Here is a 25,906-nt window from a genome sequence, read left to right as displayed (position 1 = left end):
CAGGGGGCTGGAGGATTAAGAAGAGACTCTAGTGCCTCAAACCCCACCACTTTGCGCTGAAGTGGGGGGATATCTAATTGGAAGACATCCTGGACTACCTAATTACTTCCAGGCTAACCTGTGCTTCATCCTTTGATGTTGTCTCAAAAGACAAACATTCCATCCAAAAAAAAAACCAAAAAAAGTTAGGCAGTGGTGGTGCATGCCTGTAATCCCAACATTTGGGAGGCAGAGGCAGGTGGATTTCTGAGTTCGAGGCCAGCCTGGTCTACAAAGTGAGTTCCAGGACAGCCAGGGCTACACAGAGAAACCCTGTCTTGAAAAAAACAAAAACAAAAACAAAAACCCAATTTGCCAAGAAACGTATGAAACACTGCACATCCTCAGTAGTTACTGAGGCATCAGAAATCAAATCAGGAGACATCTTGAAGGACCAAAAGCAAACTTGGATGTGAGGGGAATTTGCAAGGGTTCTTGATGGGAAGTGATCAGCATTGTTATCACAGACACCACCATGGAGAGAATCCTCACCAAATGCAAGACACTACAGGATCTCTTGGACTTAGCAGCTCCACAGTCGGTTAGACTTCCAGAGATGAATCGCTGTGCCATACACACACCTGCTCTCCTGTGGCGACTGCAGCTGGGCTCACACCATGCAGCCAACCTCATTTTCTTACAATGGGGAGGGCACTGGAGATCACACCAAATGATGGAAGTCAGAAAGCAAGAGAAGACCACGGGTGCTAATCCTCTGTGGAAACTGAAAGGCTGATCAAGAACATCGTGGACAATGCTCACCAGGGACGGGGTAGGGAGAGGGAGGTGGAAAACAGGTCAGTAAGGGTCACTGACAAGAGATTTGCTTCTTAGTTCTAATGTTTGGTAGCACAGTGGGTAAAACTATCTATAAAAACAATCTAACAAGCTTCAAAGTTGGTAGAAAATTATGAGATCCCCAACATATAGAAGTGACTAATATTTGAAGAGCTGGAAATATTGTTAAGCGTCTCTGCTTGGATGGGCGGGTCTCCTGGGACATGGCAGCCTCCTTAGCAGAGGTGCTGCAGGTCCCAGGGGAGGGCACCCCTGACTGAGCTGAGGAGCTTGAGAGCCCCAGCCCTGTTCCTTCTTCTCTTCACTTCTTCTTCTCCTAGCTTTTCTTCTTGGTTTCTTCTGATGAGAAAGCCACTCCACACAGTAAGACTCATAAAGGAGATTTATTAAAGGGAAGAATCCTGGAGGAGAAGGGATGAATCCAGGAAAGGCTGTGGCTTGCTTGCAAGGACTCACATCCTAAGCTTGGGAGCTCAGGGATTGGTGGCCTTTTTCACCCGCTTTTCCCTGCATTGCATCCAAGGGTCAGGCTAGGGAGTCCTTCCTGGCTTCAGCTGGCTTTTGCTCCATGTCTGTGGGGCTGCTCAGAGAGGCTGAGAGGAGGTGCAGTGGGCCATGGATAGCTCCTGAGGGGCCTCTCCTGCTGAGGTGGGAAAGGCTCCAGTGCTGGCTGTTGGCTGAGATGTCCTGGTGGGGCCATTTTGACAGGAGCTTCCATTTTTAACTATTCCTGAAGTGGCATTTTACTTTGGCTGTAGCCTGGGGTGGGAAGGAGAAGCAAGCCGCTGCTTTGACAGGTTTTGTGGTGTGCCACTTGTAGACTAAAAGCACTCCCCCTTTATCATTCATGTTTATATATGTAAGATTAATGTACTGCGTCTCATAAGATACACAAATAAGATATTGTGTGAAGACTTAGTGTGCCTGTGCGCACACCTGAATGAGTTCAGTTCATGTGACCCATGTACACATGGGTACATAGAGGCTAGAAGAAAGGCTAACACATGTAATCTTATAAGCTGCCAGGACCATGAGGAAGATTAAGAGTTCAGGCGACCTGGCACAACACTGGCACATAAACAAAGACACACATATAACCACACATAACCTTAGGGAATCAGTGTGTTGGAGCTAGGCCTTTGAGATGCCAGCCACTGTGGACATGTTAGCAGGAGGCTACCATGCATCTTCCATGGCCTCTGAGAAGCTGGGTCTGGAGGCTGTGAAGGGTGATGCTATTCCTCTCCACAGGCCGTGCCCCTAGCCACTCTGTGCTCCATCATACAGCTCAGGGGCCTGACCTCTCAGTCTGGTCTCCTAAATCTGTGTTTATCCATCATGCTTCTCAGAGCTCAAAACCTGTCCTGGGTTAGAATGCTCCTGTCTACAGAGCAAGGGTCTTAGAGGTCAGGAACCAGGTATAACAGAGTGTGCCCACCTAGAGTATCTCCAAGCTCCTTGATTTGGAACATCTGGGGTTAGCTGAGCAACTGACAACAGGAAGAGTTGAGAGCAGTGGGGGAGGGGTGTTCCGTGTGTGGCTCCTGCTGAGTCAGGTACAGTCCCACACTGTAGAGTCAGTCTGTCGCGGCACATCTCTCCATCTTGTCAAAGGGACTTAGAGATGGAGTACAGGAGCTGACTTTGAAAGAAGCAACCAAGAACAGAAACTGTCTGAAAGGGCACAGAGGTCAGACTCATCAGGACCAGACCCAGCCAGAAAGCTGAGCTCACGGAGGTGGGAGGAACCAACACTTAAAACACGTAACATAGATGTAGGGATAATACCCGGGCCTCCAGATCAGGAGAGCTACTGCAGTCGTTGACATTCAACACGCAGGCCCCACTGAATCAACTGAGTCAGAAGAATCATGGCAGACTCAGCCACAGCGAGACATTCAGCGTCCACTTTCTCTTTCAAGTAGAGCCCCATGCAGCTTTGTAAGAGGTTGGAGGAACACTTCAGACTTGGCCTCCCCAGATGGAGAGACTAAAGCTGGGGAAAATCCCAGAACACTGGTGTATCAGGCTGGTGGCCATGTTGCTCTTGGCAATAATTTTTCTCCGGAGCACGTTCTGTGACGTTGGATCTGTATATAACTCTTCCTATGAAACTGTCATCCCCGAGAGACTGCCAGGCAAGTGGGGGGAAGACCCTGGAGGGAAGGTGTCCTACATGCTGTTGATGCAAGGCCAAAAGCAGCTGCTTCACCTCGAGGTAAAGGGACACTACTCTGAGAGTAACTTCCCAGTCTACAGTTACCACAATGGCATCCTGGGGCAAGAGATGCCCCTCCCCTCCCAGGACTGCCACTATGAAGGCTACATGGAAGGGGTGCCAGGCTCCTTTGTTTCTGTCAACATCTGTTCAGGCCTCAGGGGGGTCTTGATTAAAGAGGAAACATCCTATGGCATTGAGCCCATGCTCTCTTCCAAAAACTTTGAACACATCCTCTACACCATGGAGCATCAGCCTGTGGTCTCCTGCAGTGTCACTCCCAAAGACAGCCCGGGGGACACCAGCCACCCACCAAGAAGCAGGAAGCCCGATGACCTACTGGTTCTGACTGACTGGTGGTCACACACCAAGTATGTGGAGATGTTTGTGGTGGTCAACCACCAGCGGTTCCAGATGTGGGGCAGTAACATCAACGCGACGGTCCAGGCAGTAGTGGACATCATTGCTCTGGCCAACAGCTTCACTAGGGGGATAAACACAGAGGTGGTGCTGGTGGGCCTGGAAATCTGGACAGAGGGGGACCCGATAGAGGTCCCAGTGGACCTGCGGACCACACTCAGGAATTTCAACTTCTGGAGACAGGAGAAACTCGTGGGCCGGGTCAGGCACGATGTGGCACACTTGATCGTCGGGCATCGCCCAGGAGAGAACGAGGGCCAGGCGTTTCTCCACGGTGCCTGTTCGGGTGAGTTTGCGGCGGCCGTGGAGGCCTTCCATCATGAAGATGTCCTCCTGTTCGCGGCTCTCATGGCCCACGAGCTCGGGCACAACCTGGGTATCCAGCACGACCACCCGACCTGCACCTGTGGTCCCAAGCACTTCTGCCTCATGCGTGAGAAGATCAGTAAGGACAGTGGCTTCAGTAACTGCAGCTCTGACCACTTCCTCCGTTTCCTCCGCGACCACAGAGGGGCGTGCCTGCTTGACGAGCCTGGGCGCCAGAGCCGCATGCGCAGAGCTGCCAATTGTGGGAATGGTGTGGTGGAGGACTTGGAGGAGTGTGACTGCGGCAGTGACTGTGAGAAAAGCCAGTGTTGTGATGAAAATTGTAAACTGAAGGACAACTCAGTGTGCAGCAATGAACTTTGCTGTTTTCAATGTAACTTTAAAAAGAAAGGAGATATTTGCCGTCCTGCTGACGGACCATGTGACCTGGAAGAATACTGCAATGGGACCTCTGCAGCATGTCCCCAGGACAGGAAAGCCCAGGATGGCTCTGAGTGCCACGAATCCTTCTTGTGCTTTAATGGTCAGTGCATGGACCCTACCTTTCAGTGCTCACATATTTTTGGGCACGGTTCAAGATCTGCCTCAGATTATTGCTACACCTCTCTGAACTCAAGAGGAGACCGGTTTGGAAACTGTGGCTTCTCCTCTAAGTTTCCAAGAACGTATACCAAGTGTTCAGATAAAAACTCAATGTGTGGAAAACTTATATGTACAGAGGTGGCCTTCCTGCCACAAATCCAACCGAACGACTTGCTGATCCAGGTCCCTGAGAACGAGGACTGGTGCTGGAGTCTAGCTGTGTTTGACATGAAGGATGCCCTCAATGAGGAATACGTGAGGGACAACACTTACTGTGGCAAAGACAAAGTCTGTAAGAACTTCACTTGTGGGGACTTCACCCCACCCACATTGCCCTGTGATCCAAACAGACAATGCAACAAGCACGGGGTGTGCAATGACCTGGGGAACTGCCACTGCTCAGTCGGCTTTGCACCTCCTAACTGCACAGAGGAAGGTACTGGGGGCAGTGTGGACAGTGGTCCTACTGTTACTCTGTCAGATGACAGTAGTACAGGACCAAACTCTACCCAATCTAGTACAGAGGAGCTGATCCTTAACTTAAAGTTGATCGTCCTGGCTGTCATTCTAGTGCTCATGATACTCTTAATAATCATATGCATCATAAGTGCCTACACCAAGTCAGAGACTGTTTCTGAAGCAGGGCCTTCAGCGCTCGAGGAGCTTCCAGAAGGGAAGGAGGAGGAGCAGGAAGAGGTCCTACCAAAAGAGGCTGAACGGGGGGAGGAGGAGGAGTTGGAGTATTGGAAGCAAGAAGCAGAAGAGCAAGGAGCAGTAGAAGGGGAAGGAGCAGAAGAGGCAAATGAAGAAGCAGCAGCAGAAAAGAAAGACGAAGATGAAGAAGAGGGAAAGGAATAAGTGGGGGAGATAAAGCCAATAAGTAGCCGAGCCTCTCGCAGCCCTGAGAATGAGTCTCCAGGAAGCAGAGGCTGTGGGAAGCTGCCTCTCTCAGTGGGCAAGGGAGGAAGGCGCCGTCTGTCACTAGTGTTCGGTGGACAGGTGTTTACATACTCTTTCAGTACTTTAGTTTACACATTTCATTTGAACTTCTCCTATAGCTTTGGATATTCTTGTTCTTGTATCTTTGGGCTGATCTTTTAGTCACCAGAAAATGCTTTCTTCCACATAGATTTTTTTTTTTGTATGCAATATACTATGTTCCCGAATTTCTCACTGTTCCCAGGACTTTCAAGTAACAATTACCTATTATGTAAGGACAATTTCCATGACATTCATTCTTCTAACTTGCCCAAAAATATATATATTCAAGGACGAGTCTTTAAATAAAATTACTACTGTTAGACATGTTTTCAAGACCCATGGATGTATGTGTTGAGTCCATTTTGTTGTGTGCAGGGCTGTACTCATTAAGGAGGAATGCCTGACTTTACATCTGGAATAGAGAGGCCAGCATTATAGACCTCAGCCATAGCTCAGGGTCAAAGAGTGCTTGCTGTACAATCATGAGGGCTAGAGTTCAGATCTCCACACTCACCTGCAACACAGGCATCTTATACATGCCCAGAACACAGTGTGGCCGAAGCAGGGGATCACTGGAGCTTGGTGGCTTCTAGCCTGGAAAATCCAGGCTCTCAGTTCAGGGAAAGACCCTGCTTCCAAGGAACAGGCAGGGGGCATGAGAGGAAGATGCTGCATGTGTGAGCACACACACTCCCACACCTAGACACATATGAGCACCACGCAACAAACAAGCATGCAAGCATGCATGTTATAGAATAAGAGGAGAAGCAACCAGCACTAAGACCGTCTGCGCAGCGGTGTGTGCCATACTGACAGCGTTCAGAAGGCCGAGACGAGGAGACTGCAAGTTTAAGGCCAGCCTGGGCTACCCAGCAAGGCTTAGTCTAAAACCAACATAAAGTAAAGCAATGTTGTTTTGCGCTATCACTGTTTCTACACAGGACAGCCTTTCTCATGAGTCATCTTGCCCACGTGTTTATGGAAGCATGAGGAGAATGTCCAGTAGTCTACATGTCAGTATCCCCATAGCATTCAGCTACAGACTCCACAACAGTGCCTAGTTAGTGATGGCTTGCCATCCTCTCCCTGCCTCAAGCCAGCCAAGAGCCTGGCACTTCCCTTAGTTTCCTAAAGTCAATTCCAGATTCTGTATTTGCCTCCAGACTTGAGAGAGAGAAACAAAGGGGAATGAGAGTGTAGAATACACGCTGAAGACAGCGATGCTCTCGAGTCCAGGGCTCATGCTCCTCCCTGGGGGACCAGGATCAACTGTGCCTCTCCCTGAGGGAACAGGGTCAAATGTGTCTCTCACTGGGCCTGACCTCATCTTTTCTTATTCCACTGAGTCAAACTGCACTCCCTTGTCTGGAGTGCAACTGAAGAAAAATAAAATAACAAGATATCCCCGAATTGATAGAGCTCTGTGGCTGATGAGGTTAAAGTGTTACTTTTGTTTTTTATATAGTGTCTCATATTTGTAGCCTAGGGACAGGTTTCCAACTATGTAGCCTAGGCTGGCCTCAACCTCACAGTAATCTTTCTGCTTCAGGCCCTGGAATCCTGAGATTACACTTGTAAACTACCACATACAGCTCAAAGGGTTACATTTATTTGAAAAAGAAAATGGCTGCTTTTTCCTCCAAATTTCTTTTCTTTTCTTTTTCCTTTTTTTTTTTTTCTTTTTTCAAGACAGGGTTTCTCTGTGTAGCCCTGGCTGTCCTGAAACTCACTCTGTAGAACAGGCTGGCCTTAAAATCAGAAATCTGCCTGCCTCTGCCTCCCAGGTACTGGGATTAAAGGCCTGAGCCACCACTGCCCGGCTTCCAAATTTCTTCTGAAACAGAATTTTATCATTATGGTTTAATGGGGAACAACTCAATCAAATGGCTTTTTTTTTCCCAAAGGAGAGGAAAAAAAAAACCAGTTTATCTTCCAGCAATAGAAAAAAAATTGGTTTAAACAAAACTGTAAAATAGCATTGAAACTCAGCTTTCAAAATTTTCTGTGTCTTACTAATTGTGCCTTCCTGATGTGTATGTGTGTGTGTCTGTCTGTCTTCCACTGCCCTATTCCATAAGCACACACCCTGTATCATCTAGTGAGCCACCACAGAAAACTTTCCCATTGCACAGGAGAGCATTCCAATGCTCTGGCCATGCCCCTCCCACCCAATGTGGTAGATTCTGGGTCTGTGAAGCTTGTGGACATAATGAACTATAATTACAGACATTTCAAAGTCTTACTTATTTGTTTAGTCAGAGCCACAGATAAAACTTGTCTTTACATGTGTGAAAATGGCTTTTTTTAACTTCACATCATACAAAGGAAAATCTCAAACACTTCACTTTCCTCGAATTGGTGAGGACAAGATCTACACACTTGCCGCATAGCTGAACTGTTACAATGTGGATAAGGAAGTGTCCATACTTGAGTTTGCTATGATGTTTACCACTGTCAAATAAAAAGAACTTTAGCATCACAAAAGTCGGGATGAGGGTCCAGGCCTAAGAATGGAGTTTAAGGATGTTGGAGGCAACCCCACCTGGAGGATCATGGCCTATGGAGCATCCAATCAGTGGTGAGCACACCCTACCACCCTGGGCTCAGTGTATGTTTGTTACAACACTAGCTCCCACCCCAGTGCTCCTCCAATTCTGCATGCTCCTCCCTTTAACAAATGATGTCTTCCTTTCTCTTGCTCACCATATCCCGTCTTCCTGTCTGTACTGACTACAGATCTCTAAACCTTTGTTCTGGAGCCTATTTCCATACTTTCCAACCCCCCTTCCATGTTCATATAAATACATATGTGTACCATCTACATTCAGGGCCATCTTTTATAAATAAGCCAATTATTTTTTTCTAAAGTAGGCAACTCACTAAGTCTTATATCTCAATGATTCTTTAAAAAAAAAGATTTATTTCTTATTTATATGAGTACATTGCAGCTGTCTTCAGACGCACACTAGAGGGCATCAGATTCCATTACGGATGGTTGTGAGCCACCATGTGGTTGCTAGGAATTGAACTCAGGACCTCTGGAAGAGCAGTCAGTGCTCTTAACCACTGAACCATCTCTCCAGCCCCATCTCAATGATCCTTATATTATTTGTTATTACTAGTGTCCCATGGGATATTAGTATCTCCATAGTTATTTAAACTACATTCTGTTTTTTGTTTGTTTGGTTGTTGTTGTTGTTTTTTTTTTTTTTTTTTTTTTTTTTTGGTTTTCTAGACAGGGTTTCTCTGTATAGCCCTGGCTGTCCTGGAACTCACTTTGTAGACCAGGCTGGCCTTGAACTCAGAAATCCGCCTGCCTCTGCCTCCCGAGTGGTGGGATTAAAGGCGTGTGCCACCACCTCCCAGCCTTAAACTATATTCTCATACATAGATATGACTCTTGCTTTGGCTTTAGCTATTACAGACTAGATGCCAATGAGACCCACAAGCCAAAGCACAGGGGTTTCTTCTGGGTTCAGCTCTATGTATCTGCTGGGACCTTCCCCACCCCTCTATCTGGCAGAACTCTTGACCTGTACGACAATGACTGATGGGTGTGCGCTCAGGAACCTCAGTTTAGGTCACTGTGCTCACTGCACAAACCTGTGTCTCTGACCCAAATTCTGGAGACCCTCCGATCTCAGCACTGCCCAGAAATACATTTCTATCAATATGTCTGCAATAGAACCCTTACAAAGCAGGGCTGGAGAGATGGCTCAGCGGTTAAGAGCACTGATTGCTCTTCCAGAGGTCCTGAGTTCAATTTCTAGCAACCACACGGTGGCTCACAACCATCCGTAATGGGATTTGATGCCCTCTTCTGGTGTGTCTGAAGAGAGCTACAGTGCACTCACATACATGAAATAAATAAATAAATAAATCTTGAAAGAAAGAAAGAGAGAGAGAGAGAGAGAGAGAGAGAGAGAAACAAACCTTAGGAAGCTGTCTACATGCTGGGCTGACAGTTGATGCTATGTAGAAAGCAAGAGAGCTGCCTTAGGCCTGGTAAGGCTCAGGGAGTAATGCTGTTGGGAACACTGAAGACCCTGGGGCTGGCTGAGCTGTGGTGACTACTGCTCCTGTCCGTCTGGGAATTTTGGCTGTAACTATGGTACTTCTGTGGTTTCCACAGCAACTATGACCCTGGACAGGGCACATGATTCTGCCGCCATGGCTGTAATGACCACTGAGAAAGCTTTGCCCAGCATAAATACTTCAGATGGAAGCCTACTTCTGTGTTCAATAAACTTTTACAAAAAAAAAAAAGTATATAAAAACTGTTCTAGCCATGCGGTGTTGGCGCATGCCTTTAATCCCAGCACTTGGGAGGCAGAGGCAGGCGGATTTCTGAGTTCGAGGCCAGCCTGGTCTACAGAGTGAGTTCCAGGACAGCCAGGGCTACACAGAGAAATCATGTCTCGAACCGTCCCCCCCAAAAACCCAACTAGAACAGTTCTATTAAAGTAGTTGAAAAGCACTAAACCAGTAAGAATGAGGTCTGTGACAAGATCTGGCTGTGTGGGCAGCCTCAGGCCTCCACGCCACCTTACTGCAATAGGTGCAGCCACACAACTACAAGTTGCTGCATGGTTTCCTACCTCTCTTGCCATTGTGGAGCAGAGAGCTTGCAAATGACACACATACATATGAACCTGAAATTTATTTTTTCTTCAGGAGATCTAGTACTTGTCAAAGCAATGAGTCTCTTAGATGGAAAGCGGCTGTATCTCTCTGAAGGAGCAGTTAGAGAGCTGCTTCTGAATTCACCCAGAATTGCTACTGACCATGAGCCCACATTTCCTTTCAGCTCTTCAGTCTCGGGTATGGCCAGAGGAGAGTCCACTCATGTGAAACATTCACTCCCTGACATTCCCGTTCTAGGGTCTCAAAGAACGGTGGAGGAACTGGAAGCAAGGGCAAGAGGAGACTCCAGTAGGTTTGGGCTTCTGCTATAAATTCTCTTCTGTGAGCACAGCAGTGGGGTCTGAGTGTCTGCGTCACGGCGAGGCTCACGCTTTATCTGCTGGAACTTGCACTGTGTCCAGCCATAAATGCCACAGTTGAGCAGCCCCTGGGATGCTGCTGTGAGAGCCTAGAGGAGATGAAGAGTGGTAGCCCAACCTTCAGTCTTGTTAAGTCCAGGAACAGGTAGGTCCCTTAGCCCTTATTTTTAAAGCATAGTTACACATCGTGTGTGTGTGTGTGTGTGTGTATGGGGGGAGAGGTGGTGGGAGGTCCCACCCCAAGTGCAACATTCTCACTTGAGCTACTGAACAATAGATACCCAAGCTCATACAGACTTAGCATTGCGCCTTGCTGTACACTGCTCACAGCTAGTTAGATTGCTTGCTGTATACATGATGGCAGTCCAATAGCTTCCACTATGGATCCGTTTCTCAGAGAACACCGTTCTAAATCAGCACAGTACACAAGCTTTCTTCTGATAATGGAGGATAGAGGACCAGCATCCCTTTACTGTCCGGTGCTCACTAAGCATAGTCTGCACCATTTGCTTTACTCTGGATGTGCCATGGCCTCAACATATCAAAACAAAGTTGCCCAGAGATACACGTGCTGCACACGATACCCAGAAGTACTGGTACTAGCTTGCCTTTGAGAAGGTTTTAATATTCCTTACAAGTAAGCATAAAAATCACATGGTTCTCTTTGCAATGCACAAAGCTGTACAGTGAAGGAAAACTGTGTGCTCTAAAATGGTAGGGCAGGAGAATAGGGCCCAGCGGTGCAGACAGAGACCGTGGTGTTGGAAGGCATTACCTGGAGCACAGAGAGGGCCATGTGCAGGGAAGTTTCCTGAGGCTCCGTCAGCTTCATGATCAGCAGGGTGACAGCTGCAAACACAGTGTGTGAGATGCTGTCAGCCCTCGTGCATGTGCATTTCCTGGGTAGGAGCTGTAGGATGCTGAAGGTCAGTGCTAATCAATTATATAATCGATTATATAAGCCTCTGAGCCCCTGGCCTTTGACTTCTAGTCCTTTCTGATTAACATTTGCAGATTAATGCCGGGTGTAGTGGTGCATGTCTTCAATCCCAGGACTTGAGCCAGAGGCAGAGGCCAACACTGGTAGATCTCTGTGAATTTGAGGCCAGCCTAGTCTATAAAATGAGACCTTGTTTCAAAAAACAAACAACAAAAAAACCAAAAACAAAACAAAAAATAAGTAAATAAAATTTACAAGCTGGACAGGAATGCGCAGGCAGGATTTTGTCTGACCAACCCTACAGTCGTCTTCTTCACCGCCAACTCTTTTGACTAAGGTACTGACCTGGACCCCAGCAGCACACAAAGGCCACTGGGAAGAAACGCACTCGCTGGCCCACAGTGTGAATCACTGCCCACTGCTCACTCTCCAGAGGGCCCGTCGACTTCACAAACTTCTTATATAACGTCTGGGCATGGACGAGTAAGACCTAAACAGGAGTGTGAACGTGAAGAGTTGGCCTGTGGCTTGGCAAATGTTTTAGAGAGCTACTCTATAAGGAGTCATGTCCGGAAAAACCATCTTCCTACCCTTAGCATGCAAGCAAGCTTTGGAGACTGGCCCAGACCCAGAGTTTCGCTTAGAGGAACAGATATGCACCAGACTTCTGGTTTTCATAAGTGAGTATCGTCAACCCCAGCTTTCCCAGCCCTCAGACAAATCACAATATGCACAGGAAGGCTGCTGTTTTCTTGTGGAGGTGGGACTTGCACGTGGTTGGTTGGTACACAGACTGCTAATGAGCTACTTTCCTACCCAGGAACTTAAGGGTAAGTTCTAACTAGCCATCTCTTCAAATGGTTTACTAGATATCCTCCTAGCACGTCTTATGCTTAGTACCCTGAGGTCCATTAGTGCAGAGGCTGAGCTTAAGTTCTCAACTCGGAGCAAAAAGGAGTTTTAGAAACCCTCTTCTCATCCTTACAAGAAATGCAATGGTTCTCCCCGCTTTCCAGGGATCTGCCAAGGGTGAGCTGAAGAACCAGGGGACATTTCAGAAGCACGAACAGCCAATAATCTTGATAAAAAATCTTACCAAATCTGAGTAGTTGTACTGACAACTCAGGTCCCCTGTTTAACACCCACAGGCTTTAAGGAACACTGAGAACTTCAATTCTAGTTTTTGGTTTTGTTTGTTTGTCTTCAGAGGTAGGGTGTCCTGTAGCCCAGGCTGGCCTCACATTTGCTCTATGATTGGGCATAGGGCATAGTTTTGACCTCTTGGTCCAAGTGCTGGTAATACAGGTGTTTTCCATAAGATCTGGCTGGCTATCGTGTTGAGTTGGGCTCACTGTTTAGCATCCCCCATCCTCCTACCCCCTCAGTATCCCCACCCCCAGATATCCTTCTGCTTCACCTCTCAGTTTGGATTGCATCATGACCAGCTCCAGGGCAGTTTTAACTTGTTTTAGACCTAAGCCTAGAACTGTCAGAGTGCCTAACCTGAGCAGACTCATCTCTCTTCTCAGTCAGCTCCAAATATAACCCAGCATCCACTTAGTCATGAGTTGCAAAGTAAGTGATTGAGTCAAGCTCCTTACATAGGTCTGCACTGTCCCCATGTCGGGAGCTATCAGAGAAGCAAAAAACCAGCAGGTGACCTTCCTGAGACAGGTCTGCCTTGGATTAAAGTCTATGATGGTTCTGGTGGGCAAGGCCCAGGAAAGATCTATTTTAGGAAAGATTCCTACTATTAATATGCTTTTCCTATTATTATTAAATATATAACTATCACTAGGCATTAGCCCACCCTTTTGAGAAGATCTCTGTAGACCTATGAAGATGTACTGTCTTGTAGTGATGCTATGTAGACAAATAGATAATAATTCTATAGAATTCCTAATTTGATTCAAATAATTTTAGGAAGAAAGGTTTTAGAGATGGACTTAGTTGATAGAAAGATAGAATAAAGTTAGAGTCAGGAAGAGAATGTGCCCACTCCTCAGAACAGATAGTAAAGTCTGCATAATAAGAAATACAATGAGCTTTCATAATCACACTAATAAGAGAAGTGTTCAAAGAAAAACATTTAGGTCCAAGGATAAAGTCACAGGCATGCATAATGATAAGGCAGGACCATGTAAAACTGTTGCTCTGAGTATGTTATGATGAAACACTGCTTTGAACTTAATATCAACATCCTTGTTTTTTTTTTGGGGGGGGGGGGTTGAGACAGGGTTTCTCTATGTATCCCTGGCTGTCCTGGAACTCACTCTGTAGACCAGGCTGGCCTCGAACTCAGAAATCCGCCTGCCTCTGCCTCCCGAGTGCTGGGATTAACAGCGTGCACCACCACGCTCCCGACATCAGCATCCTTCTGTAACTCCCATTTTATGTAAAGGATCTCATACACACCCCAGCTAGTGGCTATGTGTAACTGAAGAGGACTTTGAATTTCTTTCTATTTTTTTTTCTTACCCTGAATTTCTTTCTTTCTTTCTTTTTTTTTTTTGGCTTTGTTTTGTTTTGGTTTGGTTTGGTTTTTTTCAAGACAGGGTTTCTCTGTATAGCCCTGGCTGTCCTGGAACTCACTTTGTAGACCAGGCAGGTTTCGATCTCAGAAATCTGCCTATCTCTGCCTCCCAAGTGCTGGGGACCTTGAATTTCTGATCCCCTGCCTCAACCTCCTATGCAGTCAGGCACTCAGTTCTCCCAACTGAGCTACAATCTCACAGCCCCTTCCTTAGTGCTGGGACCATAGGCAATGCCTCTTGCATCACTCCAGCCTGTCTCTCCCAGTCTTTGTTTTCCCCAACCACAGACAGGATAGTACATTACCATGATGGTGAGGAAGCTGAAGAAGAAGCTGGCCAGGAAAATGGTGACACCATAAAAATAGAGCGTGCTGCAGACAGATGTATTGGTAGAAGGCAGGGGCTCAAGCGTGGCTGATGGCGGTGAGTGCATTAGGATACACCTGGGAAGAGAAGCAGCGGACGGGACGGTACTATAGAGCCCAAGAGTCACCTTGGGATGAACCACCACAGCCATAAGCCATCTGACACTTCCACATCGCTCCACCACTGAATGAGGCCGCAAACATCAATCACTAATGAAGAAAATGTCCTAAGGGCTCACCTGCAGCCCTAACTTATGGAAGCAGTTCCTCAGCTGAGGCTCCCTCCGCCAGCACAGCGAGTGACTATGCTTCTCATGTTCCTGGCTCTTGCTGCGGTTGAGGCCTGCCCTTTTAACATCACTGCAGTCATTTTGTATTCAGTCTCCATTTTGCTCATAAAGAGTAATTAGGTTCAGGTTCTCAGACTCCACTTCGCAGAAGCAATTATCCATAGCTGACATTAAAGAATGCTATTAATAAGCCAAAAAGTTATGGCTGGATCACTTGTACTCTGTTATCTCAATGTTCTAAAATTCCCTGCTCACCACCTGTCCCCCACCCTTTTATTTATTTATTTATTTATTTATTATGTATATAGCATGTATGCCTGCATTATGCCTGCAGGCCAGAAGAAGGCATCAGATCTCATTACAGATGGTTGTGAGCCACCATGTGGCCACTGGGATTTGAACTCAGGACCTCTGGAAGAGCAGCCAGTGCTCTTAACCCCTGAGCCATCTCTCCTGCCCCCACCACCCTTCTTACTTCACTCAGGACCAATCAGGTTACAGATTAGCTGATGATACTTTGTCTCCTTAGCCAGAACTGTTACACCACTTCATTGCTTGCCTTCAAATGTTTGAACCTGGTTTTTCCTATAAAGAACCTGCCCTGAAGACAGACTGGTGCTTCAGTTAGGTTTTTCCTTACTGTAGTCCTGGACGTCCAGTATAGTGATGTGTTCAATAAATTATTCTTGCTTAACTGAGATTGGAGTTCATGTGGTTTGTGTGGCGATTCCCAGATCCCAATACTTGCAACTATAGCATCTTGTTCCTTCCTACAGATGACTATCTTGAAGTCATGTTATATTGTATGTTTCCTTGTGTCTCTTCAGCCTGACTGCATCTTGTTATGACTATAATTCATTTTCAAAACAAGCAGTTTTAGATAGGTGATGTGGAGGTGCACGTCTTTAACCCCAGCACTTGGGAGGCAGGGCAGATAGATCTCTAATTTGAGGCCAGACTGGTCTACAGAGTGAGTTCTAGTTAGGCCTACACAAAAAAACCCTGTCAAGAAAACAAACAAACAAACAAACAAAAACCTAGCTTTTTTTTTTTTTTTTTTTTTTTGGAGGGTCTGATACAGCCCAGATTTGCTTCACACTAAAGTAGTTCAGGATGACCTTGAACTTCTGATCTTCTGTCTCTATCTCCTATAATGCTGAGGTTAAAGGTGTGTACTACCACACACATTTTTTTGCAGTGCTGGGATCCAACCCAAGGCTTTGTGTAAGCCGGGCAAGCATTCTACCAGTGGACCTACCTCCACAAGTAAACAAACTCCTTGGCTAGAACCCACCCCTTTTATACTGTTATAGAAAAGAACAAATGAAAATCAGAGAGGTGGTCCTTCCTTACCTGTGGCTCTCACTGAAGTTGTGGAAACATTCATTGACATTGCCCAAAAGGAACACAGGCGTCATCAGCAGCGGAGGTATCAGGCTGGAAGAAGATCATTTATTGTGCAATAATCCAGAATTTTCATGCCCTTCCCCCAACCACATTCCTTCACCAGCCCCCAACATATGTGAAGAAAAACACTGAATACCACAGCCATCCTCGTTTTCTATTCCCTGGAGAACTGAGGTGGGAAATTGATTTTATGTAGAAGTTTTTCAGACTCTTTGGAATTTTAATCAGATAAAAGTCTAAAGGACCTCAAGGTGGGCTGTGGAGTTGGCTCTCTCGGTAAGGTGGGCTGTGGAGTTGGCACTCTCGGTAAGGTGGGCTGTGGAGTTGGCACTCTCGGTAAGGGTTGCTAGCTATGCAGGCAGAAACACCAAGTCAGACCCCCATGAAAAGGCAGGGCACAGTAGTACATCTGTGCCCCTGGGGCTAGGCCGATGGGTCCTCAGAACTCACTGGCTAGGTGGTTTTGCCTACTGGTACACTCCAGTTTCAGTGAGAGATACTGTCTCAAAAAAAACAAGGTGCAGGGGGACAGAGGAAGACACTCAACACCTGTGGCTTCCACACACACACACTCCTCACACGCATGTGATGGACACATGCAAACATACACATAGTCTAAGAAGGAAGAAAGAAAACCTGTAATCTTAGCATGAAGGAAGCTGAGACAGGAGGATCTTTTATTTGAGGCCAGCCTGAACTGCATACATAGCAAGCCTTTGTCTAAAAAAGCAAAACAAAACAAAATGTACTTGAGAAAAACTAAGTGAAAGAAAACTCTGGAACAAGTGTGTCCGGCCTCCTTCCTGCAGTGCCAGGTCCCTCTCTTCCTTGCCTCTCTGTGTGCCCACTCATTAAGCAGACAGCGGTGGATCCACTTACATACAGCCATTGCCCTAGAAGGGATTTGGGGCAAAAGTTATAAAATCTAGAACTGATGTGACCACTAGATTCTTTCTGAAGGAGGATTGAGATTGAGGTTCATAACTTGAGATTTGGGTTCACAGAGTAAAGTATTTGCCACATAAGCTTGGGGACTGTGGTGGGGACAGTGGGGTACAGTGGGTTACCCAGAACCCACTTAAAAACCTGGTAGACCAGCACTCGGGAGGCAGAGGCAGGCGGATTTCTGAGTTCGAGGCCAGCCTGGTCTACAAAGTGAGTTCTAGGACAGCCAGGGCTAAAACAGAGAAACCCTGTCTCAAAAAAAAAAAAAAAAAAAAAAAAAAAACCAAACCAAAACAAACAAACAAAAAAAACCTGGTAGATAGTGAGGCCTGCCTGTTATCCTGGCACTGGAGACAGACGTGACTCCCCAGCATACGGCACCTGGTCCAGCTAGCAGGTATGCTGAGATCTGGGTTCAGTGAGAGACTGCCTCAATGCATAAGCTAGAGATTGAGGAAGGAAAGAGCTGACACCAAGTTTTGCCGTCACATGCTTGCAGGCATGCACACAAGTGTGCACCCACATGCACAAACACCTGTACACATACTGAAATGCAAAGGAGAGGTTGGTTCAAAGCTGCACAGGACTGGTGTTACAGGGTTGGAGCTAATATCCAACCAGGGAAGGAAGAAAGGACTCCTTGCTCACGTGTTTGTTGCTTTCTATCATGCAGCGCTCTGTAAAGACACAGGAGTGACAGTGGCAATGACAGGCCATTTGTTCCCTTGCCACCTTACTAGGAAGAACAACAACCTTACCTTGACAAAAGGAACAATATGTGACCACCTTGGCAAACATAATCTGTCACCTGGGAAAAAAGCAGATTGAAAAATGTTAGGACTGTGCCAAAGACCTTAGAGCGCTGGCAGCTGCCCACTCACCAGTGCACAGACGCATCTCCAGCAGCCTTGCTGCTTCTGTAACGTGCTCTTTATAGAGTCTGTTCTCCCTGGTACTGGAGATGACAGTGTTTTATCTATACTGCTATGCTAAAAACAAACCACCACCCACCACCAACAGAATCCACAGAGACACATACAGGAAGTAATTTAACCAAGGGTCTGAGTGCTGAATCAGATTCTCTAAGGAATAAACGCATGCACGAAATCAGAGGGTTGCGTTTTGCTTTTACACCCAGAAAGGTATAGATGAATGAAGCTATGCATAAATCAGCCAGTACTAAGTATTAGCAGGCCAATGTTGGCATGACGAAGTCGAAGGGGCCCTTGGATAGAAATCAGTGCATTTTAGAGATCAGAACATTTAAAAATCTGCAGACCTAGGAGACAGCTCCATAGATAAAGCACTCATTGAGCAAGCACAGGAACTTGGGTTCAGAGCCCTAGCACCAGGCAAGATACCAGGCACAAGAGCATATGCCAGAAGCCCCAGAACTGTGGAGAGGGCAGGGGAAGGCAGACAGATCCTGGAGGGCTAACCAAACCAGATGGCAAGATCCAGGTTCAATGAGAAACAATGTCTCAAAAAACAAAGAGCAAAAAGGTGGCAAGCAACTGAGGAAAGTAGCAGGTGCTGACCTCTGAGTGCTACACTGAAGCACAGGTACACACACTACACATACAACACACACACAATTTGTTGGGTTACATAGTGTGGTGGGATATGTACTTGTTATAGAAAAGTCTTGGGTTCAAAGCCACAGCACTCTCAAATAGGCAGACAAAGGAGTACTTCCCCACTTGCATCAGATACTTAACAACTTACAGCAGCATGACTGCTCTGAACTCAATATTACAATGGAAACGTTCATGGACTTCACACTCAACCAGCTGAGCCCCACTGCTCTGAGGGAAGGAATGAACGATGCCCTGGGAGCTGCTGGGCTTTTAGGCAGACGGAAGGAAGCAGATGCCCAGCCCTTCTAGCGCTTTCATTTCAAGGACTCCAGTGTTACACAGACAAGCATGTGAAGGTGTAGGTAGCCACAGGTCCTTCCTAACTGCAGAAACCATGCAAGCTTAAGTTACAGAATGCCTGTGCCTGTGGAACACTAGAGCAAGCAAAAGAAAATGGCAGTGGAGTGGAGTTGTGGGTTGTATAGGCAACCACATAGCGATTTACATGAAAACTAACACTGAATAAAACAAAAAGGTGATGGCATATGCCTCCAAGTCCAGAATGGGAAAGGCAGAGGCAAGTTAGAGGTCATTCTAAACTTCAGAGCAAGTTCAAGTCCTGCCCCAGCCAGGGCTCTGGAGAGAGATTCTGCCTCAAAGCCTGAGGTCCCCCATTCAGTTCCTTCACTGTGTAGCCACATTAGAAGTGCTCTGTGGTCACTCGAGGTAGCTGCTGATGGAAAAACTGCTTGCCACCAGTTGTGGTGCCACACTCTTATAGGGTACTCTCTGTCATACCTACAGGGAAAATGTTCCTCTGTATCAGAAAAAAAAAATAATAAAAGCACCATGCTAAATGATAACAGACATTTGCATGCACACGGCACACACATACAGTATTACTGTTACATGAAGGATCCTGAAGCAGGTCTGTAGAAAGGGACATTCATTTGACTGCCTAGAGCAGAGGATATAAAGGACTTAATGGTAAATATCATGAGAGATTTCATTGGGGAAGGACATACCTTGAAGTGGGTATGACGACTACAACTCAACAAGTTTACCAAGAAGTGGATCGTCACACTCAGAACAGATGGACTGCATGCTGTGTGAAACACACACACACTAAAGAACACACTGTGGGCTTGGTCTTCTCTCTTCCTGTAATACTGGACAGTGACAAGTGCTCTCTGGCTGCTTCCTGGCTTCTGACTACCATGGAAGCATCCCTCTGCCTTTCTGTAAACCAACAGCTGTCCCTCATCCATATACTGAACACGCACAGCAGAGCAGAACATGATCCTTTGACATCTGTCACCCTGACACCCGAGTCAGCAAGTACAGCACCCGCTCAGTCTTCTTCCTGACCTGTATGAGTAACACCGATGGCTGACATAGAGCCAAAGATTCCCCTTACTGACTCTAGCGCAGCAGGAATGGCCGTAGCGTCAGCAGTGTGCCTACACGGAAACTTTTGGTGGGAGTCAGGTGTGGTAGTGCATGTCGTCAGCTTCCACACTCACCCCTGTGCTCGCTCACTGAGCACCTGGGAGCAGCTCCTCTTAGCTCCAGGCACCACAGATGCTTTACCTGGGCAACAGTGCTCCGCTCACTCTGGCCGCTCTTCCTCCTCAGCTCCGTGTACAGACACCAGATGTAGCTGACGGTGTAGAGGAGTGAGGCAAGGTAGAAAATCTAGATGAAAGTCACATAACCATTGTCAGTGTCCCATTCCGGCTTCCTTCATCTGTTAATCTCAGGTGAGCTCCACATCCCCACACCATTCAGCCTCACCTCACCTCTCAGACTGTTCAGAACCACACCCACCCACCATTCCATGCTCAGGAATCCTTTTCTACTGTGATTTTCCATTTGTTTACTGTTGCTGTTTTCCTCACTCCTACCATGTCTAGACAGCTTTCCTGAGTTTGGTGTAAAACGGAGGACTCCCTTCCCTTAGCAGGGCTTCCCCTGCTCCATCTGATCTGGGGAGCCTGACCCCAATCTTCTACCTGAGGAATGTCACATAGTCCTTGGCAACATTACAGGGTCAACTCCCTGGAATGCCTCTCCGTACAAATGAGGCATCCCCAGAACCTCAGGCCTCAGCTAATGAAATGTGACCCTAAGAAGAACCCCTTCCCACTAAGGTTCTCCCTCTTTCTCTCTCTCTCTCTCTCTCTCACACACACACACACACACACACACGGCCCTTAATTCACCCCAAATAAAGTGCATGCATACAAGGTGTTTCATGGCCTATCATCTGAGAGAGCTGCTTTCTATAAGAGCCGTAACCCTGAAATTTTCTGAGGCTGTTCTAGAGCTCACTCTGTAGACCAGGCTAGCCTCTTGATTTCACACAGATCCTCCTGCCTCACCTCCCAAGCTTGTACCACTCCAAGTTTATGGAGTGCCAGGACTGAACTCAGGGCTTCATCTGTGCAAAGCAAGTAATCTGTTGAGTGATATATCCCTAGCAGTGATTTTTAAAGACATCTTTTTAAAATCAGGCACTAGAGCAGCGACTCAGCAGGGAAAGGCACTCACTACAACCTCACATCAGAGCTGAGATTTGGATTTATAAAGTGGGAGAATGATTCTTGCAAGTTGTCTCCTTACCTCCACACATACACACACACACCATGGCATGTAAGCTTAGATAGGTAAAATACTCTAATAAATGTAATAACATTTAGAAAAAAAAAGAACTTATGGGAACTGGAGAGATGACTTAGTTAGAAAGCCACTTTTGCAGGGGACCTCAGTTACCATCACCCATATCAGGCAGCACATTATTGTCTGTAACTCCAGCTCTAGGTGATCTGATACCCTCTTCATGACTGTGTAGGCAGCCTCATGCGTGTGTGTGTGTGTGTGTGTGTGTGTGCGTGCGTGCCCACACATATATGCATAAAATAAATGTATCTTTAAATACAAATACAATGTATCTTTAAAAAGAACAAAAGAGCTAATTCATAGGCTAGCAGAGAATCCGCATGACACCATGTAGGGGATGAGTTGGTGTTACAGGTAAGGTAACAGAATTTACACTTCAGTCTCATAGAAGCAAAACCTGGAGTGGGGAGACATCTCACTGGATAAAATGTTTACCACACCAACATGAGGGAAGTTTAGATCCCCAGCACCTACAGAGGCCAGAGAGATAGCGAGATAAGTAGACCCAATTGCTACCAAGCTTGGCAATCCTTGGGACTTACACACCACACACACAGAGAGAGACATAATTAGTGTAATTAGCATAAGTAACTCTGGGAAACAGAATTTTACCCATATAGGAAAAAGAACTGAAACAACCCAGAAGGTCCATTACTACAGATAGGGCTTACAGGGCCAGAATGTGGACTGAAATATCGGTTGCCAGGGAGACAGGAAGAGAAGCATCTGACTGCCAGTGCACTCTGGAGAGTAACGGGATGACCCCCACAGGGTCTGAGGAGAATCACAGTGTCTAAATTGATTGGGGAGATGTACATTTTGGGGTCTACACTGCAGAAGAAAAGGGGAGTTGATGACAACTAAAGGAAGGATAAACATGGGGCTATACTACAGGAGGGTGAGGCCATTTTGGTTTCAAACCCACAGAAATAAAGGTAAAAATTGACCCCCAAAGTAAATTAATAAGCTCAGTATAAAGGTTCTCCTAAGTTACCTTACCATAACAGTGCATGCACACGCACTTTCAACATGTGGTGGCCAGGGATCCCAGTACTTAGGAAGCAGAGAGAGGATGGTGGTGAGTTCAAGGCTATCCTTGGCTATAACAAAATTAATACACTTTCCCAGAAAGAAATCCCTAAATAAACTTAGAGGTTGATGAAGAGAAACCCCTTTAGTAATAGCACATGACTAGTTCTGACAAATGCAGACAAGAGGAGCAGCTTTAGAGGGGAAACTGACATCCTATACAGACCTGAGGCCTATAATTCCACCTAAACTGCCATCTTTAAACCTCTCCCAGGTCCTGGCCACAGGTTACACTTTAAACAACTTAAACAAAGATGGCAGACTGTAAGACTGGCCTCTTAGGCAGATGTGAGTTTAAACAACAAGGATAGTGCCAGAACCAGCGCTGTTTTTGTTGTTGTTGTTTTTGTTTTTTGTTTTGTTTTGTTTGTTTGTTTTGAGACAGGGTTTCTCTGTGTAGCCCTGGCTGTCCTGGAACTCACTCTGTAGACCAGGCTGGCCTCGAACTCAGAAATCTGCCTGTCTCTGCCTCCCGAGTGCTGGGATTAAAGGTGTGCACCGCATTACCCAGGGTTCCCCAGAGACTTACTGACAGCAGAGACCTCTAGCTGACCCCTTGAGCTGCCTATTGGAGACAAGTTCTTTGATATGGGGAGGGGCCTAATGGCTGGTTGTAAATTAAGGTTATCTCCTCTTGTTTTGGAACTGGTACCTAATCAGAGGTCAGTCTTGGTAAACAAACATTAACAGGCTTCCTCAGCAACTGTGAATTTCCGTGTGGTTCAGTTTTCTCTAACAAGTCAGGGTTTATACTCATCTCCAGACACAGCACAGGCAGGGCCGCCTGAGCCAGATTCTACTTAGTGTGACTTAATATTCCTAAGCAGTTGTTTAGTGAATCCTTTATAGCACCAAATCAATTTTATTACATCAGGTTCCTCCTGCATGGCTACATAGTACAAATTCCAGGCCAGTTGGGCTACATGAATGAAACCCAATCTAAAAATTCCAAGAGAGTTAGAAGATGACTCCGTGGGTAAGGGCGGGTGCCCCACAAGCAGACGACCTGATTTCAAATCTCAGGTACACACACACTCACACATCACACACATGCACACTTGCTAATCACACACATGCACACTTGCTCATGGACATACATCCAAAGGAGGGAAGATGAAGAGAGGGGAAGGAAAAAGCAGCAAGCCAGTAAGGTGGTTTATGTCTGTAATCCCAGCACTTGAGAGGTTGAGGCTGGAGGATCGCTATGAGTGAAAAAAAAAAAAAAAAAAAAAACCTGCTTGGGATACATACTGAGTTCTGTTGCAACCTGTATTAGGGTGAGATCCTATATTAAAAACCAAACAAAACCCAATAGGTAATTTCACTCAGGGCCAGTAGAGGGAGCCAGGATATCATGAAACAGATTCCTGAACCAGACAGACATACTAACCCTTCCTTTAAAGTCTTAAAAATCTGTAATCAGCCTGAAAGACGGTGTCAGAAGTGTGGGTTATTATAGTTAACGTTCACAGTCTTCATTACCAAAGAGAATGATCACGTCCTGCCCTGCTTTGTCTTTTACATGAGTCGACTCATCAAACCCTTCACCCTTTGTCTTCAGAATTCCATCAGGCAAACAGCAATTTAATTTCCATCATGTGAGGAAGGCAGGCAGGAGAGCCTTTCACAGTAACTGCATTTGGACTTCAGGCCTTTCAGCAGAGTGCACGCTAACATCTCGTCCTGATTTCATAAGAGAAGTAAAGCTTTCTCTCTTTTTAAAGATTTATATATTTATTTTATGTGCATCGGTGTATTGCTGCATGTGTGTCATTGTGAGAGCGTCAGATCCTCTGGAACTGGAGTTACAGACAGATGTGAGCCACCATGTGGGTGCTGGGAATTAAATCCAGGTCCCCTGGAAGAGCAGCCAGTGCTCTAAAGCACTGAACCGCTTCACCAGCTCAAAAGGAAAGAGCTTTTGAAAGGCGCATCCAAAGCCGGGCGTGGTGGCGCACGCCTTTAATCCCAGCACTCAGGAGGCAGAGGCAGGCGGATTTCTGAGTTCCAGGCCAGCCTGGTCTACAAAGTGAGTGCCAGGACACCCAGGGCTACACAGAGAAACCCTGTCTCAAAAAACCAAAAAAAAAAAAAAAAAAAAAAAAAAAAAGAAAAAAGAAAGGCGCATCCAGCATCGGAAGGTACTGTTCTTCTACCGTTACATTCATAACCTAAGCCAAGGCGAGGAGAAATGAGCTGCCCGCCCACATTTCCCCACACTCGCTAACGTGTATCCAAACGGCAAAGGTCAAAGTCGCTAAAGTGTATCCAAACGGCAAAGGCCAGAGTCGCTAAAGTGTATCCAAACGGCAAAGGTCAGAGCCGCTAAAGTGTATCCAAACGGCAAAGGTCAGAGCCGCTAAAGTGTATCCAAACGGCAAAGGTCAGAGCCGCTAAAGTGTATCCAAACGGCAAAGGTCAGAGTCCAAACGGCAAAGGTCAGAGTCGCTAAAGTGTATCCAAACGGCAAAGGTCGGAGTCGCTAAAGTGTATCCAAACGGCAAAGGTCGGAGTCGCTAAAGTGTATCCAAACGGCAAAGGTCAAAGTCGCTAAAGTGTATCCAAACGGCAAAGGCCAGAGTCGCTAAAGTGTATCCAAACGGCAAAGGTCAGAGCCGCTAAAGTGTATCCAAACGGCAAAGGTCAGAGCCGCTAAAGTGTATCCAAACGGCAAAGGTCAGAGCCGCTAAAGTGTATCCAAACGGCAAAGGTCAGAGTCGCTAAAGTGTATCCAAACGGCAAAGGTCGGAGTCGCTAAAGTGTATCCAAACGGCAAAGGTCGGAGTCGCTTAAGTGTATCCAAACGGCAAAGGCCAGAGTCTTGATCTTCTTTATGTTTTTTTGGCTCTGGTTTTGAGGCAGGGTCTCCTGTTTCCGAGGCAGGCCTTGAGCTCACTATGCAGGTAAGCATGACCTGTAACTCCTCCTGCCTCTACCTCCAAAATGCTGCTTATAGACATGGCACCAAGCCTGGCTCACAATCTTGGTATTCAACCAGAATTTAAAAAGAAAAACCCTGAGGTGTCAGGTGGTGGCACATACCTGCAATCCTAGTGTTTGGAAACTGAGGTAGCAAGACTGCCATTTGTTTGAGGCTAGCTTGGGTTTCAAAGCAAGCTCCACATTAGAGAGGCTATGGGATCCTGTCAAATAAACAAATCTTGATATTCTTCATAGCTTATTTATAAGATGAATGCACCTAAAATTAATTCTTAGTAAAACATATCAAGGGGGACTGGTGAGATGGCTCAGTGGGTAAGAGCACCCGACTGCTCTTCTGAAGGTCCAGAGTTCAAATCCCAGCAACCACATGGTGGCTCACAACCATCTGTAACAAAGATCTGATGCCCTCTTCTGGAGTGTCTGAAGACAGCTACAGTGTACTTACATATAATAAATAAATAAATCTTTAAAAAAAAAAAAAACATATCAAGGTTCCCACAGAGAAGTCTCCAATTAAGTATATACTTACTCTCAACTTTTGTCAATTATGTCAATAATCTCATTATTTATCATATGCTTTCAATGTTGAAAAGGGTTTTATACCACCTTTATATTTAAATAATTGGAGGATCCCCCTCACGTGAGCTTGCATGCACACACACACACAAAAGACCAAAACAAAACAATGATAAAATGATAATACTACTAGCCCCTCACCACAGAGTGCACAAAGTCCCTATGCTCACAGATAAGTACTGGAGAAACCAGG

The 25,906-nt window shown here is 46.3% G+C and overlaps 2 protein-coding genes across 10 annotated transcripts in view; one reads left to right on the top strand and one right to left on the bottom strand.

Annotated features, from left to right (window-relative positions):
- Positions 1-2,597: 2,597 nt before the first annotated feature.
- Positions 2,598-5,697, top strand: LOC110295397 (disintegrin and metalloproteinase domain-containing protein 1b). Its single transcript, XM_021163915.2, has one exon. It carries the CDS (start codon positions 2,819-2,821, stop codon positions 5,240-5,242), a length of 2,424 nt encoding a protein of 807 aa, XP_021019574.1. The 5' UTR covers positions 2,598-2,818; the 3' UTR covers positions 5,243-5,697.
- A 4,148-nt stretch (positions 5,698-9,845) lies between these two features.
- Positions 9,846-25,906, bottom strand: part of Tmem116 (transmembrane protein 116) — a 39,500-nt gene continuing 23,439 nt past the window's right edge. The window contains exons 1-9 of one of the 9 annotated variants that reach the window (XM_085837107.1): positions 20,017-20,069; positions 17,608-17,657; positions 17,498-17,526; positions 17,183-17,292; positions 15,851-15,934; positions 14,147-14,285; positions 11,654-11,798; positions 11,144-11,217; positions 9,858-10,457 (exon numbers count right to left, since the gene is read on the bottom strand). In XM_085837107.1, the coding sequence (XP_085693233.1) occupies positions 10,251-10,457; positions 11,144-11,217; positions 11,654-11,798; positions 14,147-14,285; positions 15,851-15,934; positions 17,183-17,223 (690 nt within the window). In that variant the 5' untranslated portion in view covers positions 17,224-17,292; positions 17,498-17,526; positions 17,608-17,657; positions 20,017-20,069 and the 3' untranslated portion in view covers positions 9,858-10,250. The other 8 variants (XM_085837109.1, XR_015046999.1, XM_021162706.3 and 5 more) reach the window with 8 other exon arrangements.

Source organism: Mus caroli, unplaced genomic scaffold, assembly GCF_978045245.1.
Source record: "Mus caroli unplaced genomic scaffold, Mus_caroli_1 scaffold_4, whole genome shotgun sequence".
Classification (NCBI taxonomy): domain Eukaryota; kingdom Metazoa; phylum Chordata; class Mammalia; order Rodentia; family Muridae; genus Mus; species Mus caroli.
This window is presented reverse-complemented; position numbering and strand designations above follow the sequence as displayed.